The following is a 20399-nucleotide window of genomic DNA, read 5'->3' on the forward strand; positions in this document are numbered from 1 at the left end:
GATTCTAGAAAGGAGGGGGCCTGAGAGTTCTCCTCTAGATTTAGCAGGAAATTGTCACTTTTTTCAACATAGCTGTTTTTATAGTCTCTGCTTTCCCCCAAGAGGGAATATCTCTTGATTTAGTCCTTCTTCCCTAATGATACCTGGTAAATAGGGGAGGAGAGAGGTATTTATTACATTCACATGGGTTCTCTGTGTTCCATAAAAGGACCCTTCCTTTTCATTTGGAGCAGGCTGAACTGGGAAGTGGGGAAGAGAATGAGAAAAGGAAGAAGAGAACTCATTGTTAATAACTGCCTGCTCAGGGTGACTTGTGCCTCACTCTTAGTGATGCCTGTGATATCCCTCCCTACCCAGTTCCTGTCAGAAACCAGGTGAGAGGGCAGCTAGGTAGTTCACTGGATAGAGAGCCAGACTTAGAGAAGGAAAGTCCTAGGTTCAAATCTGGCCTCAGATATTGCCTAGCTGTATGACCCTGGGCAGGTCCCTTAACTCCCATTACCTAGCCCTTACCACTTTTCTGCCTTGGAACCAATTCTTAATACCTAATCTCAGACAGAAGGTAAGGAAAGGAAAGAAGAGGTTGAGGGGGAGGGGGAGGGGGGGAGAGAGAGAGAGATTGAGAGAGAGAGAGAGAGAGAGAGAGAGAGAGAGAGAGAGAGAGAGAGAGAGAGAGAAAAGAGAGAGGGAGAGAGAGAGAGAGAGAGCGAGCGACCAACCAGGTGAGGGCATCTCTCCCTAAGGAGCTATAACCTATCTGTTCAGAGGCAGAATTAAAATGTTCAGAATTAACACTGAATGTGTGAATTATGTAAATTAAGCCAAACATTTATGTATTGTTAGCAGCTAAAAAAAAATCCCAAATCAAAAACCTCCAGATTTTAGTGTGCCCTTTTATCATATAAAATTAAGTGAACACCTAGGCAAATCAACTTAGGTAACTGATTAAATTAAGTAAACAGACAATTTGGGTTACTTGGGTAAAAAAAGATGATTCTTTTTTCTCAATAATTTGGCTCATCCTAATATAATTATTGCTTTAAATCTCTTTTTTTTTACTTTAACTTTAGGTACTGCCTGAGGATTTTCATGCAATGGATGCACATTTATTTTAAGCAATTATTTTCAAATTTTCCCTTTTTTAAAGAAAAAAACTTGAAGTTGTATAAATTATAAAACATCCATACAAAAATAGTATTGCATATGCATATATATATATAGTGTCCAGATTATATGCACATATAACTGCCCAGATGGTCTAGAGCAGATATTTTCCAAATATGTTGAGATGAAGAAAATACTCCAAATTCTCCAAAACCTCTCACATGGACACTACTAAAAACCATCAATGGTCTGGTTTCAGGGATCTCTTTAGGAGATGCTTAGAGCCTTCAATTTTTCATTGAAAACTCATTCTTGTGAGGCCAAGTGTGACTTAAGCCAGAAAATGATCTCTTCTCACTTGAATGAGCCTCCCTGGCAGGCAGTGCCCCTGACCAGTACCATGGCAAGGTGGCAAGGCTTCATTTTCTTTGCCTCTTTAGTGATGACCCAGAGACTTTATTTTCCACACTGAAAGGGCTAATACTCAATTTGGATTACTTGCTCTGGTGCAAAAATAGAATTTTACCCAGTTAGTACATACCCCCTTAGATAAAGGCTCACCAGAGGTCTTGCTTTTTCAGAATGGACTTCGATGATGAAGATGGTGAAGGCCCCAGCAAATTTTCAAGGTGAGTTGTTTTGTTGTTGTTTTTTAATACTAAAAATGAGCCTTTCTTCCAAGGTAGGACAGCCACACCATTCTGCAATATATGAAAATTCAAGCCCAAATTACATGATAGCATTCAATTTTCTGCATCTTGGACCTATTACTCTTTTCAAATTCTTCTTTCAATCTATCTTTTAATGGGAGTATTTGCATAACCCACTGCTTAGTCATGTGGCTGCTAAATGAATAGTTGACACAGCTCTTAAGTCTCACAACCTATATTATTTAAAGAGATGAAGTGACATAAATAATTAGCTGTTCCCATTTTAATTGAAAAATTCCATTCAGTAGACTCATTTTTTATATTTTTTAGAAAGGTCAAGAATTATAGTTAAAATTTCTCAGGAGGAGGTATGTTTTTCTACCCTTGAAAATGAGGAAAATGTTAGACACAGAACTTGCTTTCCTCCAACAAATAAAACATCAGGCCGTCAAGTTTCTCATGACTGTTTTGGGGATTGCCTTTTCTAAACAGAACTCTATTTTGAAATTAGTGGCAGCTTGTCTGGAAAATGGGCTTTTTAAATGAATGTTATGCCCTGTTTGAGCCTAGGCTTTAGCATACCAAAACTGTATTTTGTTATTTTTAGTTCAGCTTTGTTGGGGTTCTATGTATTCCTTGAAATATATGATTTCATTTAGGAGGGACAGCACAGTGCAGTGGATAGAGAACCAGCTTTGGACCTAGAGTTCAAGTCTGCTCTGACTCCTATTTCCTGTGTGGTCCTACACAAGTCATCTAAGCCTCTCAGTTGCCCCAGGGACCTCTCTAAGACTTTAAGCTGTGGAGAAGGTGATAATCCACCCAAGCAAAAGAAATTTCTCACCGAGAGGTCCATATTTCAGTTAAGTCACAGATAGGATTTTTTAAAATACTCATTTCTGCAGAGATAGAAAAAAGGAAAAGATGGAAACGAACTTTATGGTTCATGTATCTTTATGGCAACTAGGTGGTACAATGGAGAAAGTGCAGGTTAAAAAGAGTTTGTCACAATTTCCTTATCTGTAAAATGGAGGTATAATAAAAGTACCTACTTTTCAAGGTTATGAAGATCCATTGAGATAACCATTTGTAAAGTACTTAACAAAATGCCTGGCAAATAGTATTTTTTGTTGTTAATTAGTCATTTCAGTCAAGTCCAGAGAGTCCAACTCTTTGTGAGGCCATTTAGGGTTTTCTTGGCAGAGATACGGAAATGGTTTGCCATTTCCTTATCTAGCTCATTTTAATGATGAAGACACTGAGACAAACATGGTTAAGTGACTTGCCCAGAGACACATAGTAGTAAGTATCTGAGACTAGATTTAAACTCAGGAAAATTTGAACTTCAGATCCAGAGCTCTATTCACTATACTACCTAGCTGCCCATTGGACTACTTAGTTTTGATTAGCACTATAAATGCTAGTATTATTATTACTTAAATTTTAGTAGCAAATTTAGGAGTTTTGATAAACAAATTTGTTAAGGTCTGAGAATTTTCACTTTATACTTATATGGTCCTGCAAGACTATGGTAAGATATTTTGTCTTCTCTTCTTCTCCACCCCCATTTCAATGACAGACATGGCATTTACTAACTCAAGAAATGTATGAGTTAAATTAAAAAAACAAACAAACAATAATAGTGACAAAAAACCAATATCATCATAAACAAGTATTCTGTGCATTCTTCTCTACTCAGGAGGCCTCATTTAGACCAATTTCTTCCTTCATTTAAAAAATAAATTTTAGAAGTATAATTTAGAGTACTAAGCATGTTCCATTCCAAATGCTAAACCACCACCACCACCACCACCACCACCACCACCACCACCACCACCACCGCTACTACTACTACTACTACTACTACTACTACTACTACTACTACTACTACTACTACTACTACTACTATTACTACTACTAGCCAACATTTACCGAGTGCTTTCAAAGTTGCTTTCACACATATTGTTTCATTTCATTCCCACAAAAATTCCCACAAAAATACTATGAGGTAGAATAAATGCTATTACCTCCAACATATTAAAATTAAATGCAATTACTTCCAATTTACTCTGGGTGAGTGATTTGCCAGAGGGCACATAGCTAGTAAGTGGCATGGCAGGATCTCAGAGTCTATCTTCTGACCATATATCCAGTGTCCATCCCACTATACCACAGTTGTTTTGTTGACCTGCCTGAGTATTGGGAGTTTGGCTGGTGGTAATCCCAAGAACATTATTCTCATTCTAGTTCCATAAAGAATTTAGGAGTATCTCATTACTGAGATTATGAACATTCCATGGGCTTTGTTATGGCAGCCTTCATATCTGGATATTAATCCATAGCCCAATTTGTTCCTTTTTACTCAAGATAGCAGGCCACTGTCCTAGAAGGAACTGAAGCTCTCCCTTATCCCCTTTTACCAGTGGCACAGATTTCATTTCACAGGTGTTTAATTAAAATAGAGTAGGAAGATTAATCTAATAGAATGAGCCAAAAATAATGAGCCTGCTATTTATGTTTGACTTACGGAAATAAATGTTGTTATATCTCTTAGTACAGATTATCTAAGGATGCCTTTATAGCATTTGTCTTTCTTTACATAGTGCCCTTGATTGGTAAAATCTCTTTAGTCTTTGCCTTTAGATTTATGTTTGAGTAAGAGATCTCATTCTTAGGTCACTGGAGTACAATCTCAGATTTGTGTGAAATAAGTATGAAAAAGAAAAAAAATCCTTGAACATCTACTCTAAAGATCTTGTAGTTGCCAGTCAAAAGAAATACATAATTTTTCAACAACAAAAGGTTCTTAAAATTTCATTAAAATTTGTGTATATGCATGTTTAATTTTTATAACATATAATTGCACTTTGGGGATGGATAATTTTATCACTATATGCAAATTAACTTTGAAAATGAGGGTCCATTTATATATGCCTAGTTTGTTGTTGTTGTATCTTTTTTGAGAGAAAATTCTTACCTGAAGTAACTGTGTACCAATTCCTTTTTGACATGATTTCCCTTCAGATAACATTGCAAACTCATTAATTCCAGGAGATCATGATGGCTGAAGTCTAAGAATATATGCTTTTTTCCCCTACAAAGAGAGAGGATCAGAGAAAGGGAAAATGTCATTTAGCAGTAAGGGCCAGTGTCAGCAGTAAAATGACACTGTGGCAATATCTATAAACTGATAAAAATAATTTAGTAAGGAAAGTAAAATATTTCATAAATTTCCATAGTCTGCTCATTAAGTCAGTCTGTCTTTAAATATATTTGTTCTGTATTTAAAGTTGCATTTGTGAATTACATCTAACTAAAAATTGCTTGCAGGGTTTTCTATTTTATTGGTTTGAATTTGCAAGGTTAGCAAGTATAAGACTTTTTTTTCGAAGATGGATAAGTATTTATGGGAAGGAGCCAGTTTTTTTTCTTTTATGTATCTTATTACCCATTTCACCTTCCCCCACCCAAACCCAGAACCGTCCTAGCACAGTCACTTACAAAGCAATCAGTAAATGTTTGTGGAATAAATGAATGTCAGAAGCTAGGTGTTTCTGTGCTATGTAGAATCATAGAATTTGAAGCTGGAACAAATGTCAGAGATCCAAGTTGTTCTTTTTAAAGAAGAAGAAACTGATACCGAAGGAGGTTAAGTGACTTATCCAAGTCATACAGGTTCTAAATAGTAGAGTCAATAGAAGACTTGAACCCATTTCCTTTGACTTCAGGACTACTGTTCTTTCCATGATACCAGGTGCTTCTAGGAGAAAGTTCCGTAAACTGGGAAACATCTGTGTCTCCAGAGCCTGAGAAACCAGTAGGAACCTATTACATACTTGCTCAATAAAACTGGAGCTGACCAAGGGAATTCTGATGTGGCCCTCAATAGCAGTAGTTTAGAAAGACAAATCTGCATTTCATGGACATAAAAGGCCAAATAGCAAACTGCCATCGAGAGAAGAGTAATACTTTTGATGATTCCTAGATGACTGCCAATATTGACTCTTGAGGAACCATCTTTAAACTCCAAAGGAGCCAGCTTTGCTTTTTTAAAAACTAGATGATCTGCCAAAGGGTACATTCTTCACTTGTTTTAAGTGCCAACACTATTCCTTGAATTATCTCCGTTTCAGTCTTCCAGAGCATCTCCTGCTCATCTTCTGGGAACTCTTGATGACTTAGTATTGAGTCAAGGGAGAGCAACTAGGTGTCTCAATGGACTGAGAGCCAGGCCTAGAGATGGGAGGTTCTAGGTTCAGATCTGACCTCAGATACTTCCTAGCTGTGTGACCCTGGGCAAGTCACTTAACTCCCATTGCCTAGCCCTTACTACTCTTCTGCTTTGGAACCAATATATAGTATTGGTTTTAAGGTGGAAGGTAGGGATTTATTTTTTTAAAAACTGAGGAACACAGGAATGCATATCCTAATATCTATCAGGGAAGAAATAACTTCAGAGATACAAATTTAATGGTAAGTTGCTAAAATATTTCCCCAAGTCATTCAGATAACCTGCCACCAGAGAAGATAGTGTCTAAGCTTTGCCCATTTAATCAAATCTTGTTGTCCATAAGTATAGTCAATTTAGTCCATAACTATGACATTTTTTTAAACCCTTAACTTCTGTGTATTGGCTCCTAGGTGGAAGAGTGGTAAGGGTGGGCAATGGGGGTCAAGTGACTTGCCCAGGGTCACACAGCTGGGAAGTGTCTGAGGCCAGATTTGAACCTAGGACCTCCCGTCTTTAGGCCTGGCTTTCAATCCACTGAGCTACCCAGCTGCCCCAACTATGACATTTTTAACTACTTCTTTTTCTTTTTCTCTAAAAGTATGATTTGCTACAACAATAGAGCAAGTAGTATAGCTAGTGTAATGATCATCTTGATTTCCACATGGCTGTACAATTTATCATTACACTAGATAGTACAGTGGATAGAGGCCTCGAATCGGAAGGTCCTAGGTTCAAATATGGCCTCAGACAATTTCCTAGCTGTGTTACCCTGGGTAAGTCACTTAATCCTGATTGCCACTCCTTTGTCTAAGAACAGATATTAAGACAGAAAGTAAGGTTTTTAACAAACCAAAAAAGCAAGAGTTTTAGCCCTATTAATTATGGCATTTTAAAGAAGATTACAAAGTATCACCAGATTGAAAGATTCTTGGCTAAAATAAGGTTATTATATATTGTCTTTTAACATTAATCACTGTTAATCATTAATCACCACTACTCTAATGCTTGGTTTCTCTCCAGATCTGAGTAGAAAACACTTTTTAACTCATTTTGGATTTTTCTTAAATCACATTTGGCCATATAAATGTGACTCTTTGATCCATTCTGGCCAATCCTTGCCTATGACTTCTGTACTAGCTATTTAGATTTTCTTTTTATTATTACTATTATTATTATTATTATTATTATTTAACTCCAAGAATATCACTCTAGCTTAATAAGAAAAAAAAAGGATATTAATAGTCTTCTTGTCCACAACTCTTCTGTGGCTTCTTTCTGTCTTTCTTTTTGTTTATGGCAGTTGGAAAAAAAAAAGAAAAGAAAAAGAAAAATCACATTTCAGTTTAGTGACACTGATCTGTGGAGAACCCCATAGTAAGGTTCTTGCATTGGATGTATCATATTCACAGCTGGCTTCTCAATCTTAATTTGTCTGTTTGAGGCGAAATTCTCCAGTTCATCTTCTCTTTTTTTGATCACTTAGACTTAGATATATCTGCTTAGACTTGATTAAAAAAAAAACAAACAACTGTCTGTAACACTGGCTGCTTCTTATAGTCTGGATGAGACAGATATTTAAGAGTTAGAAAAATTGTCATCCTGTCCCAGAGCTTACGTCTTAAAGCACATTGAAACAAAACAGGACACATTTTAAAATCAGAACTATCAAATGACTTCTTTATAGTGTTCATGACCTCTCTCTGGCCATTACAGTTTTAAGATCAAAATCTTAGTGACAATCACACCCAATGGTTGTTACTTCCTAGCCTAAGATGAGTATTTTAAAGACATGTGCAAGTATGCATATGTATTCGTAGAATCCTAGATTTTTAGGAGTAACTTCTGGAGATCACTTTGTCCAACCCACCTATATATATATGTATATGTATATTTATAACCAAAGCATCTCTTTAAAAAGCTACTGAACATTTCTTCATTTGGCAGTGGACTTACATTTAGTTGATTGTGTGTCAACACAAGTGAGACTTGTTTGGAACCATTTAATATATTGCCAAGAAAAAAACAATCTACTGATGAGCCAAGTTTCAACAACTTAACTTTTATTTTTCTCCCTTTTATTTATGTCTTATAGAAGTTTTCCTCCTTTATTTCTGTTTTATACAGGCAGCTGGTATTGAGAGCCAGCCTAGATACCAGGAAGACCTAAGTCGCAAGACCTTCTTCTGACACATTAACTGTGAAACCCTGGACAAGTGACTTAACCATTCAGTGCTCTAGGCAACTATAAGACTAAAGCTTAAAGAGAATGTGTCAACCTGCATTGGTAAAGGAAATTTCCTCAAAAGGGAATTCCACATACCAATGAAATCATAAGTTCAGTCCTTACCCTTCTCCCATTTCTACTTAAATTTTTTTTCTTGCTGAGAAATGTCATATTTGCACACAAACATTTTTTAGCTTTCTACTTTGCAGTAACATCCTAGTTTTGTTCTATTCCTTTGAATTTACCACCCTGTTTTGTTTGTAGGTATGGTGATGTTCAAAACTCTGGGGATAAGGAAAAATTTTCAAGGTAGGAGTGTTTGGCAGAGATCTGCTAAGAGGGAACTCGTCTTATCCTAGAATAGTCAGTCAATGCAACTTACCTGAGATAGCTGCTTCTCTTCTTTATAGGTAGGAACATGCCCCAAGGACTTCCGATGCAGAGAGGATGGTGAGATGGGTAAAAAGGAAAATAAAACATGGTGGCCTTTCTTATTTGTCTTGAGCCAATTGCTATCCCTTCAGGGAGAGGATAATCTTACAAGTGTCTTTTGAAAAGGGGCAGTTTTGGGAACAGTGAGGTGGCTCAGTGGATAGAGAACTAGACCTTGAATTAGGTGGACCTGGGTTCAAATCTGGCCCTAGACACTTCTTAGCTGTGTGAACCTAAGCAAGTTACAACCCCATTAGCCTACCCTTTGCCCTTCTGACCTAGAGATGTTAGTAGGATAGAAAGTAAAAGTTTAAAAGGGAAGAAGGAACAGTGTCACTCTGGGGCTATTTCTACATCATGTGGCATCATATACAGCATGAGGCAATAACTTTTCAAGTTTCTGAAGACCCCATATTCTTAAATCTGTACTGGATGGGGGCAGCTGGGTAGCTCAGTGGATTAAGAACCAGGCCTAGAGACGGGAGGTCCTAGGTTCAAATCTAGCCTCAGACACTTCCCAGATGTGTGACCCTGGGCAAGTCATTTGACCCCCATTGCCTACCCTTACCACTCTTCTGCCTTGGAACCAATACACAGTATTGACTCCAAGATGGAAAGTAAGGATTTAAAAAAAAATTTTAAAAATCTGTACTGGTTTCTGAGATCATGCTAGGACATACTAAGAAGGATATAAATAATTAGAGTGAGTGGAACCTTCAGAATAATTCTGAGCAACCACATCACTAAGTACTTGGCTTACAGATCTGCCCACAGGACAGCAGATGGTATCTATCTGAGTACCTGAGGAAGAAATACTTTTAATGGAAAAATCATTTCTTATTTTTAGAAGCCAACTCTTATGCCCATAAACCCTTGCTGATTTTTACCTAAAATATTTGACTGTCTTCCATTCTAATGCACTGCATTTACATGGCAACAAATGGATATTCAGATCTGACCTCCTGTACTTACTACTGGTATGTACTTGGACAAGTCATTCGAACTCTCTGGACCTCAAGTTTCCTCATCTGTAAAATAAGGGAGTTGGAATAAATGAGAGTAGATAGCAGGAATATTGTTATCGCCATTTTATAAATAAGGTAGCTGAGACTCTGCAGTTAAGTGACTTGTTAAATGAGTCTTATTCTATACTCTGTCTCATGAGGTTATGTGAGAACCTGACTGAGTGTAGTAAGGTATGCCCTCATCATCTCTTTCAAATATTCTGTGAAATTTTACTGTCACCATATTTATGAAAGCTTTACTGTTTTTGGTATATTCCCTCTTCCCTAGGGCTGGGGACAGGATGTCGACAGTTTTAACAAATAACCACTAGATGGTGACCTTGCTCATTTTTAAAAGACCACTTGATCTGTCCAGTTGGAAGTCGATTTAAAAGAGCTTGGACAAACTCCCTTTTTATCAAGATATATTCATAATTTGTGGCCCAATAGACAGCGTGCTGAGCTTGGAGTCAGGCCTCAGACACTATCTGTGTGACCCTGGGCAAGTCACTTAATTAACTGTCTGCCTCAGTTTCCTCCCCTATAAAATGAGAGTGTGTTGGACTAGATTGCCCCTAAAGTCCTGTTTGATTCTAAATCTGGATCCTGTGTACTTAATGACCAAAGTTATTTTGTTGCTGTTGCCTGTTTTCTAAACATGTATTAACAGCAAGGATTTGAGTCACTAATGATGATATTTAAATCATAACCAATAATGAGCAATTTTTATTCCTTATGAGTACTAAAACTCAGCTTATTCCTGCAGCTTTTCCTTTTCATTACCTCCTTACAGTGTGATATCTTCCAGCAATCCTGTTATGTTTGCTTGAATTGAGTGTCTTATCAACACTTTAAGCTTATTGTGATATAGAGTGTAGTTTACATTGGCTTTTCCTATTGACCCATTCTCACCTTCCATAATTACAGAGACAACTCTCAATGTCTTTTTTTTTCCTATAAAGTACAAAAATGCTAAGTCTCTTGGCCTTAGTATGGGATAGTGGAAAGAGGGCTGAATTTATCATTGGAAAACCTAGTTTCAGGTTCTAAGTATAAATAATATAATAAACTAACATTTATTAGCTATTATAACCATGCAGATAATTTTATTTCTAAGCTTCATTTCCTTCTTTCCTTTCTTCCTTTTTTCCTTCCTTCCTTGCTTTCTTCCTTTTTTCCTTCCTTCCTTCCTTCCTCCCTTCCTTCTTGTTCACAAAGCTAGAGAAGTGTCTGAGACAAGATTTGAACCCAGTTCCTCCTAACTCTAGGTCTGGTGTTCTATACACTGCTAACTATCTTCCCCTATGCCTCATTTTCCTTATTTCTAAATAAGGATGATATAGTATCTGCCTCATAAAATGGTTGTAGGAATCAAAGGAAAGACTGCATAGCAAGTAGTTTGTTAAACTGTAAAAAGTTGCACAGATACCTTCTCAGACTTCAGGGATCTTTGTTTTCTTTAGTGGACAACTTCCACTGTATTGGCAGACTACTGTCTATGACTTGGTGTTTTCAACTAACCTAATGCTGATGGGCTCCTCTGTACTTAGCCAGACTAATCCTTAGACAATAGGCCATCATACTCAAATCCTTTCTGGCTTGGTAGGTAGGATCAGTTCAAGCTTGTGTACCTCTGGCATAGCTTTCGAGAACCTAGAGCCCAATGCTGCAGTAAAGCTCAGAGAAGGATGTTAGTGGAGGTACACCAGTGTGTGTTTCCACTGAGTATTTGAATAATGGATAGAGGATTGGCTTAAAAGCCAGGAAAACCCAACTACATTTCCTGCCTCTGACATGTACTAGCTAAATTTAACTTGGTCAAAATGCTTAATCTCTCAATGGCAACTCTTAAGACTATAGACTGCAGAGATGTTGTTTAGTTGTTTCTGTCACGTCTGACTCTTTGTGACCTTATTTGGGGTTTTCTTAGCAAAGATAGAGTAGTTTGCCATTTCCTTCTCCAGTTTATTTTTACAGATGAGGGGATTTAGGGAAACAAAGTTAAGTTCTTTGCTCAGGATCACATCACTAATCATTGCCTGAGTCTAGATTTGAACTCAGGTCTTTCTGATTCCAGGACTGGCTCTCTATCCATTGTGCCATCTACATGCCCTTGTAGAGAGGATACAAACCTGATTTGGAAGAGATTTCCATACCCAGGAGTTTACTACACTAATATAACAAATCCAATCCATCTTCCTGTACTAGTAAACTTTTATTACCACCTTTCCTTTGAAAATTGCTCTGCTGTTCTCCATTTCCACAATCAAATTTCCAGTACTGTACACTACTTCATTCAAATACCAATACTATTGTAAACTACTCTTTAAAAAATTCCTCTTGTTTGTCTTGGCATACTTTAGTTAATTCATAATGCTGCTGTTCTAATTATCTTTCTTAGCTAACACTTAAGTTTGACCCTAACATTGCTCCCTCTGTTAGCCACTACATCAACTTTCCTCTCATCCTTAAATTTCTCACCACTATTCAAAGCTTTAGTCTTCCATTCCATCATCTTTCTGTTTTCTTGACTGAAATGCACTTTCTTTAAGATCCTGCTTCCTCTTCCACTTGTCTTTTTTCTTCCCTGAAACAACTCTGTCTACTTCTCTGTCTCCATTAAAAACCACCTTAAATTTTATTTTTCATGACTTCTTCAGTAAGTGAAAATGGAGCATGGATTTCTAATCTGAAACAAATTCAACCAAGAAACCATTTGTGCTATGATTGAGGGGTAAAGGATCAAGGGCATGTCAAGCTTTAAGCTTATTCAAAGATGCCAGTAAACATTTGTCTCATTTCTTTAAAAAGGAAACTTCATGACTGTAGACGTCACACTTTTTCCATTGCATATTTTTATTGCCCAGTCTACTTGGTGCACTCCATTCTGATTGGTAACTTGTATTCCTTCAAAAATCGCAATTTGTGAGAGAAATTCAAGAGAATTCTGAGTTCTGGGGTCTTCACAAAAATTGAAGATTTGGAATTCTAGGTCCAGAAATCCTGAATTCTGTTATTTGTGGCATAATAATAATAGTGTTACAACATACATTCATATAACACTATGTCACCTTATAGCTTACAAAGCACTTTACTCATACCAGCTTTGCTAGATAGGTAGAAGGGATGTTATTATCTCTATTTTACAAATGAGAAATCAGTTTCATACTGTTGAAATGACTCTAAATGAGCAGATGAAAATGGAACTTACAATGCAGTAAAAAAAATGGCAAAAAAGAATGCTTAAGCACATGCTATGTATGAGGCACTGTTCTAGGGAGATCCATCATGGCTGCAGAAATAAATATAATAAATGGTAGAAAAAATAAAGTCAAAAGTGAGACGTGAAATATGAAGGAGAAGTCACTTTTTCTTGAAGGAAAACAGGAAAAGTTTGGTGGTGGTGTTAACATGCAATTTGAATGACTTTAGGAGGTAGAGTTATGACTATATTATGTTATATTATAATATGACTATATTATATGACATATATATGTGACTATATTATAACTAATGCATAGAAGGCATGGGAGTTGGCCTGCACAAATGACCAGATCCTGGATAATATAGGATGAGGTCAGAATACAGCTGGTCGTCCAGTTTGAATGGGATATAGAGTGTGTGACAGGAACAATAGCAAAAGTAAACCTGGGAAGGTAGGTAGCACAGAGTGAGTGCTAGGCCTAGAGTCAAGAAGACTTGAGTTCAAATCTAGTTTAAGATACCTATATGATTCTGGGTAAGTCACTTTAGCTCTATCTTCCTCAATTTCTTCATCTATAAAATGGGGATAATAATAGTATCTCCCAGGCTTTTTATGAGAATCAAGTGCAATAATATTTGTAAAGCACTTAGCACAATGCCTGGCATATAATAAACACTATATAAATGTTAGCTATACTCATCATCATTATTAGAAACCAGTTTGTAGAGGATCCTAAATTTCTAGGTTTAAAATATATATGTAGATTTAATACTAATAACAAGGCCAGATATAGACAGTTATGTCATGGATGAAGTAGAAAACTGAGAGATTAAGGGACATGAAATCAGAAGTCCATTATATGAGTTCAGGAAAAAGGTAATGAGGGTGGTAATGTGAGTGGAGATGTGACATATAGAAGCTATCATGGAAATAGAATCAATAGGTCTTGGCAACTGATGAGGTATAGAAAGTAAAGGATGATGTGAGGTTTTGAGCATGGGAGGAAAAGGGAGATTTTTTTCCTTTTTTTAAAAAAAACTTTACCTTACATCTTAGAATCAATACTGTGTATTGGTTCCAAGGCAGAAGAATGGTTAAGTTAAGGCAATGGGGGTGGGGGGGCTGTAAATGGATTGTCAGGGTCACACAGCTGGGAAGCGTCTGAGGTCACATTTGAACCTAAGATCTCTCATCCCTAGCCCTAGTTCTCAATCCACTGAGCAACCAAGCTGCTCCACAAAAGGGAGATTTTCAAGGAAGGAATACTGGGGGCAAGAAGATAAATTTAGTTTGGGGCATGTTTTTGGCATAAGATGCTAGAATAACATGAAGGTAAAGATGCTCAGCAGGCAGTTGGAATTAAGGGGATGGAGCTCCAATGAATGATCACACTTGTCCATATAGATTTGTGAGTCATCTGGGCAGGTGATAACGAAGCTCTGGGAATGGAGGAGAACAAGGAAAGAGTAGAGAGCAGGAGAAAGTACCTAGGACAGAGTCCTGGGGGATAAACTACATTCAGGAGATGAGGAGAAAAACAAAGGAGAGGAAGAAAAAAAAGTCAGATTGGTAAGAAAAGAACCAGGAGAGGGCAGTGTCACAAAAGCCCAGGGAAGAAAGGAGATCCAGAAGGAGGGGTTAATTGGTCCACAATGTCAAGTCTTGCATATGGTCAAAAAGTACAGGGAATGAGAAATGTTTGTTGGATTTGGGAATGAAAGAGAACTTTGGTGAACTCAGAGATAACACTTATAGCAGTGATGGAGTCAGAAGTGTGATCATAGATTCTTAAATGAGTGGGCAGTGAGGAACTGGCAGTATTACAGTAGAATATTCTTATAGAAATATCACAGTTTAGAAAAATGTAGAATTATAGCTTGAGGGAAAGGTAGCAGAGACCTTAGCTTATTTATAAGCAAAGGGAAAGTACCTAGTAGAGAAGGAGAGATTTATGGAACATGGTCCTAGAGGAAACTCAAGGGAATGGAATCAAGGGTATAAGTAGAGGCTAGCCCAGAGGGGTTAGCTTCTGTGGATCAATAGGCAATCCAATGGCATTGAAGCAAAGTGGGATTGAATGGCATCTTATATTTGTGACATCTCTCCTCTCTACTCATACAGCCACCTCTCTTGAATAGGTCTACCTCATCTTACCTGGACTACTACAATGGATTTCCTCCTCTCTTTACTCTAATCCATCCTTAGCTAAGCTGCCAAAGTGATTTTCTCAAAGCACAAGTCTGACTGTGTCAATAAACTTCCATCATTTTCTATTACCTCCAGGATCAAATATAAAGTACCAGGCCATTTCTTGGCCTCATCTTACATTTCCAAACTTCTTAGACTTGATTTCTTACTACACACTCTATGAACTGACAACATTATTCTGATTGTTTTTGTTCACAAATGACACTTGGTCTTCCAGCTCTATGAATTTGTATCGTTTAGTCCCCATGCCTGGATTGCTCTATCTCCTTACCTTGACTTCCTTGATTCCTTGGCCTTCTTTAATATCCAGTTCAAATCCTACCTTCTGCAAAAGGCCATTGTGGGGGATAGCTTGGTAGCTCAGTGGATTGAGAGCCAAACCCAGAAATGGGATGTCCAAGTCTTAGATACTTACTAGCTGTGTGACCCTGGGCAAGTCACTTAATCCCTGTTGCCTAGCCCTCACTCTTCTCCCTTGGAACCAATACACAGTATTGATTCTAAGATGGAAGGTAAGAGTTTAAGAAAAAAATGAAGGTCTTTATGATCTTTTCCCTACCCTTCCTTCATGATTACTTTTCACTTAATATGCACATATACACACAAAGGTCTATCATCTATATATGTATATCACATGTGTTTATATGTGCATATATAATATATATATAATTATCTTGAATGTATATAGTTATTTTCATGATGTCCTCTTAGAATGTAAACTCCTTGAGATTACGGATGGCATTAGGTTACCTTTCTTGGTATCATTAAAGACTTAACATAGAGTGTGGCACATATTAAGTGCTGTTTATTTAGTGAAATAGGCTTGAAGATGTGGAGAAAGAGAGTTAAAGTATCACCTGTGGGTGGGGAGGTAGGTAGCTCAATGGGTAGAGAGCCAGGTCTGGAGACAAGAGGTCTTGAGTTAAAATCTGACCTCAGTCACTTCTTTGCCATGTGACCCTGGGCAAGTCACTTAACCCCTTTTGCCTAGCCCTTATCACTCTTCTGCCTTAGAACCAAAACACAGTACTCATTCTAAGACAGATGATATGGTTTGTTTGTTTTTTTAAGTAGCACCTACAGTATTCCTTCCATGGTGTCACTACCCAACCATCTGCACCCCTAACTGAGACTTCACCACAATCTTCTCCTGACTTTGATAGGTGAGCCTTTTGACTTACCTACCTATGCACAGGCCACCAAAGCCATTTCCTCCTAACTATTCTCTCAATCTCTTATCTCCCTCCTTTGCAGGCCTTCCTCTCTCTTTCCAGCACTTCTTTTTCATGTTGACTTCTTTAATTAGCCTGTAAACTCCTTGAAGGCAGGGATTATCATGATTGTTTTTATATGTATCCCCAGTTTAGCAGAGTGCCTGGAACATAGTAAGCTCCGTCTGCTTTCTCTTGTTTGACTTGTTTATCTCTCATCTATATCATCCATCCATCCATCCATCCATCCATCCATCCATCCATCCATCCATCCGTCTAACTTGTGGCAGGTGACTGTCATCTCAGCAAAGTAGTAGTCATTATCTAAGTTTCTTGAGAAAATAGAATTTGGGGTTTATAAAAAGAAAAGTTTTGGAAGAAGTCCCATGTGGCATGGGATTGGGAGGCAGATTTGAATAAAAAGTTTAGTGTGTAGCAGGATATACTCAGTTCAGATCATATAGCATAAATGTGTAGCTAACCTGGTCAGCATGGTTTTGTGACTTCCTCCAGCAGCTTTCTGAGTCTCAGAGGTAAGTCCGGAAAAGGCAGATGGTAGGGGTGAATCCAGGTGGAGGATTAACAAGATGCAAGGAGGAAAACAGCAGGACAGAGCAACATGAGATTCTTGACATTCCACGTCTGTCTCTGTGCCTTTGCATAGGTCGTCACTCATTAAATGGAAATCTCTTCCTCCTTGATTTTGTTATTTTTTTTTCAGTCTAGTTCTACTCTTCATGATCCCATTTGGGGTTTTGTCGGCAAAGATACTAGAGTGATTTGCCATTTGCTTCTCCAGTTAATTTACAAATGAGGAAACTGAGGCAAACAGTTGGCTTGTCCAGAATCACACACAGCTATTAAGTATCTGAGGCTAGATTTGAACTCAAGAAGATGAGTCTTCCTGTCTTCAGGACCAGCACTTTATCCACTGTGCTACTTAACCTCCTTGATACCACCTAAACTCTACATTTTTTCAAGCTTGGCTTAAATGTCATCGTCCACATGAAGCTTTCATGCCTGTTTATCCCCCTCCTTAGCTGCTAGTTCCTCTCCCTTGAATTACCTTTTTTTACTTACATATGTTTTGTACATACTCATAAGTGTTCATTTTGTTTCCTCCAATGAGATGTAAGGTTTTTGAGGGTAGATGTTGTTTTTCATCTTTTATCTTTGTATCCAGTGTATGGCTCATAGTAGGTATTTGTGTTGAAATTGTATCTTGTTATGGTCCCCTAACCATCCCAGCACTTGGGAAGTATATATATAAGTAGCCTGAGTAAAGTAATAATGTAGGGGATTAAGAATGTAGAAGGGAACCTAGAAGCCACTTGCAAAAACTAGATCCTATATTAATTAAGGCCACATTAGAGATTATGTATTAAATCAGGAGAAGCCAGCTAGGTCCCATTATAACTCTGTCCCAGTAATGGCCCCTCGAAGTATAACCTACAGATAAGCTCCAGGCCTGAGCAGCAAAACCAGAGAAATATTATGCTAATAAAGTTTTAAAGATAATTTTGAGGTGAAATTGATATGTTAATGAATTAACCCTATAGTGAGGCAGATAAGAGTTAAGCTACACCCCCTACCAGAACCCTATAAGAATAAGATACCAAAAGCCTGTCCTTCAAGCTCTCTTCCACCACCCTGTGCAAATGCTCCCAACTCTAATCCAAGTTATGTAGGTGACTATATTCCATTCTCTTCCTCACTGTCCCTGGCTCTGTACACCACTCCTTTTCCTTCTCCCGAAGGAAATGGAATACTTTTTCTTCCCAGTACTTCTAAGCTGATCCTCTATGACTCAGTAATTTCTTTCTCTTTTAAGGTTCATTCAATTCGTTTTTATCACTCAATAGAGATTTTGGTAAACAATTGTCCCCTTGTATACTCTCCTTTTTCCCCAACTTAAATGAAATGCCTGGCTCATAGTCTTTTCCTCCCCTCATTTTCTGCCTTCGATGGGGGACCGCAACATACAGAGTGATATCCTTTCAGACATTTTAACTTCCTAATTTCTCATTTTACCCATTTCCCATGACCTACTCCTCCATTCTACCACTACACACAATAATGACGATGCCATTATCCACAAGTGTTCTACTTATGTGTTCATAAACTTTAAAATTCCTTTATTTGATTATAATCTTTTATCATTCCATCTTTCCCTCTGCCTTATGATTTCTAACCCTATAATTTATCCTCACCATAACTTCTAGTCCCTTTGCCTCTCAGTTCTTCCTCACACTCTCCTCCCTTCTCCATCTTGACCTCTTAGTCAACCAATTCAGCTCACTGCTTCTCTCCACTCTTGAATTCCTTGCCATCTTATCCTATTATTAATCATGCTCTTCTAAGTCCTAAGCTTATATTACTGTACCATCCACTGACTTTGCTATTATTTAAGTACTGCTAAATAGAGCTGGGAAAAATAAAGAAATTGTGCTGAAAGGATCCACCGCAAAATTATGTTATATAAACTCAACTGGGCTCTCACTATAGCAAGGCAATCTTCTTATACTTTCCTAATAGTTTATCCTACTGACCACAGTGACTTTTCCAAACCTTTTCATTTCTCTCTAGACTTCCTCATGACTACCCCTACCCATCTTCTCAGAGAAGTATGTTTCATGCTTCACTGAAAAAAAAAAACACAATAAAAACTGAGGCTTTTGTTTCATGCTTCATTGAAAAAAAAAACCCACAATAAAAACTGAAGCCTTTCATTGAGAGCTCTCTTCTCCTTACCTCACATTACTCAAATACTTTCTCTCATTATCTTCTTCACCCAGGTTTTAGATAAAGAGGTAGTCTTTCTTTCCAAAGTAATCCCTTGTACATGCTCATATAATCCTATCCTATCCTGTCTTCTCTAAAAGATTACACTTCTTTCATCCCTACCCTCTCACTAATCTTCAACCTCTACTTGTCTACTGTTTGCTTCCTTCCGGCCTACAAATATGCCTATTTCTCCCCATCCTCAAAAAACCCTCACTTGATCCATCCATCCCAATTAGCTATCATTTATTTCTCTTCTCATTTTTGTAGCAAACCTTCTTGAGAAAGCCACCTACAATTAGTACCTCTGTTTCTTTTCCCTCTCATTCTCTTTTAATCCTCCCTTCTGGCCTTATCATCCCACTTCTTTCTCAGAATTTATGAGTGATCTTTTATGTGCCAAATTGAATTGCCTTTTGTTAATTTTCATCCTTTTTGGCTACTCTGTAGCCCTTTGCATAGTAGATCATCCTTCTCACTTGGTTTTTCTGACAGTCCCTTCTCCTTGTTCTCCTCTTTCCTGTCTGTTTCTTCTCAGTCTCCTTTGCTGAATTATTACCCCAGGTCATACCTGTTGACTATGGATGTCCTCCAAGGCTCTATTCTAAACTCTCTTCACTTTTCCTTCTAAGCTATTTCTTTGGGTGATCTCATCAGCTTCCTTGCATTCCATTATTATCTCTATGCCAATTCTCAGATCTTTTTATCCAGCCTCTTTCCAAACTCCCTGTCTCACACTTCTAAATTTCTATTGAATACTTTCAACTTCTATAGACATCTCAAATTTAGGATGTTGAATACTGAATTCATTATCTATCTCCTTAAACCATCCCTTCCTCCAAACTTTTCATTACTGTCAAGAGCACCATCATACTCTCAGTCACCCAGGCTCAGAACCTAGGTATCATCCTCAACTCCTCAGCTCCTTACTTCTCCCTCTCCCCATCCATATTCAGCCTGGTAAACATTAATTAAATCTTATTAAAAGTGCAGACTTTCATCATCTCTCTCTTAGACTACTTGTAATAGCCTACTGAATAACTTTCTTGCCTCAAGTCTCTGCACATCAGTTTGTCCTTCATTCAGTTATTAAAATTATTCCAGTTTCAGCACTCCGCTATTCTACCTAGCTGCCAGAATTCTAGTTACTGTATGCTGGATTAGATTTCTCTTTTCCAAAGTACTCCTGGTTTCCTTGCTTCTCCTCTTCAACGTTACTGTCAGTGCTATAATATTCCAGACGGTCCAAGACCTAGCACTGTGTATGGTTGACTGCACAGCATAAAGGACCAGTCTGTTTTGTAAAGTAGGAGACCTGTTCATATACAAACCAATTTTCCAAACTCCTT

General features: G+C 37.7%; 1 protein-coding gene across 1 annotated transcript in view; it reads left to right on the forward strand.

Annotated features, from left to right (window-relative positions):
- The window catches only part of ARNT2 (aryl hydrocarbon receptor nuclear translocator 2), a 258400-nt gene that overhangs the window by 74286 nt on the left and 163715 nt on the right, over positions 1–20399 (forward strand). Inside the window, exon 3 of the mRNA XM_044660152.1 lies at positions 1686–1733. Within this exon, the coding sequence (XP_044516087.1) occupies positions 1686–1733 (48 nt within the window). The remainder of the gene's footprint in view (positions 1–1685; positions 1734–20399) is intronic.

This window comes from Gracilinanus agilis, chromosome 2 (genome assembly GCF_016433145.1).
Source record: "Gracilinanus agilis isolate LMUSP501 chromosome 2, AgileGrace, whole genome shotgun sequence".
Taxonomy (NCBI): Eukaryota; Metazoa; Chordata; class Mammalia; order Didelphimorphia; family Didelphidae; genus Gracilinanus; species Gracilinanus agilis.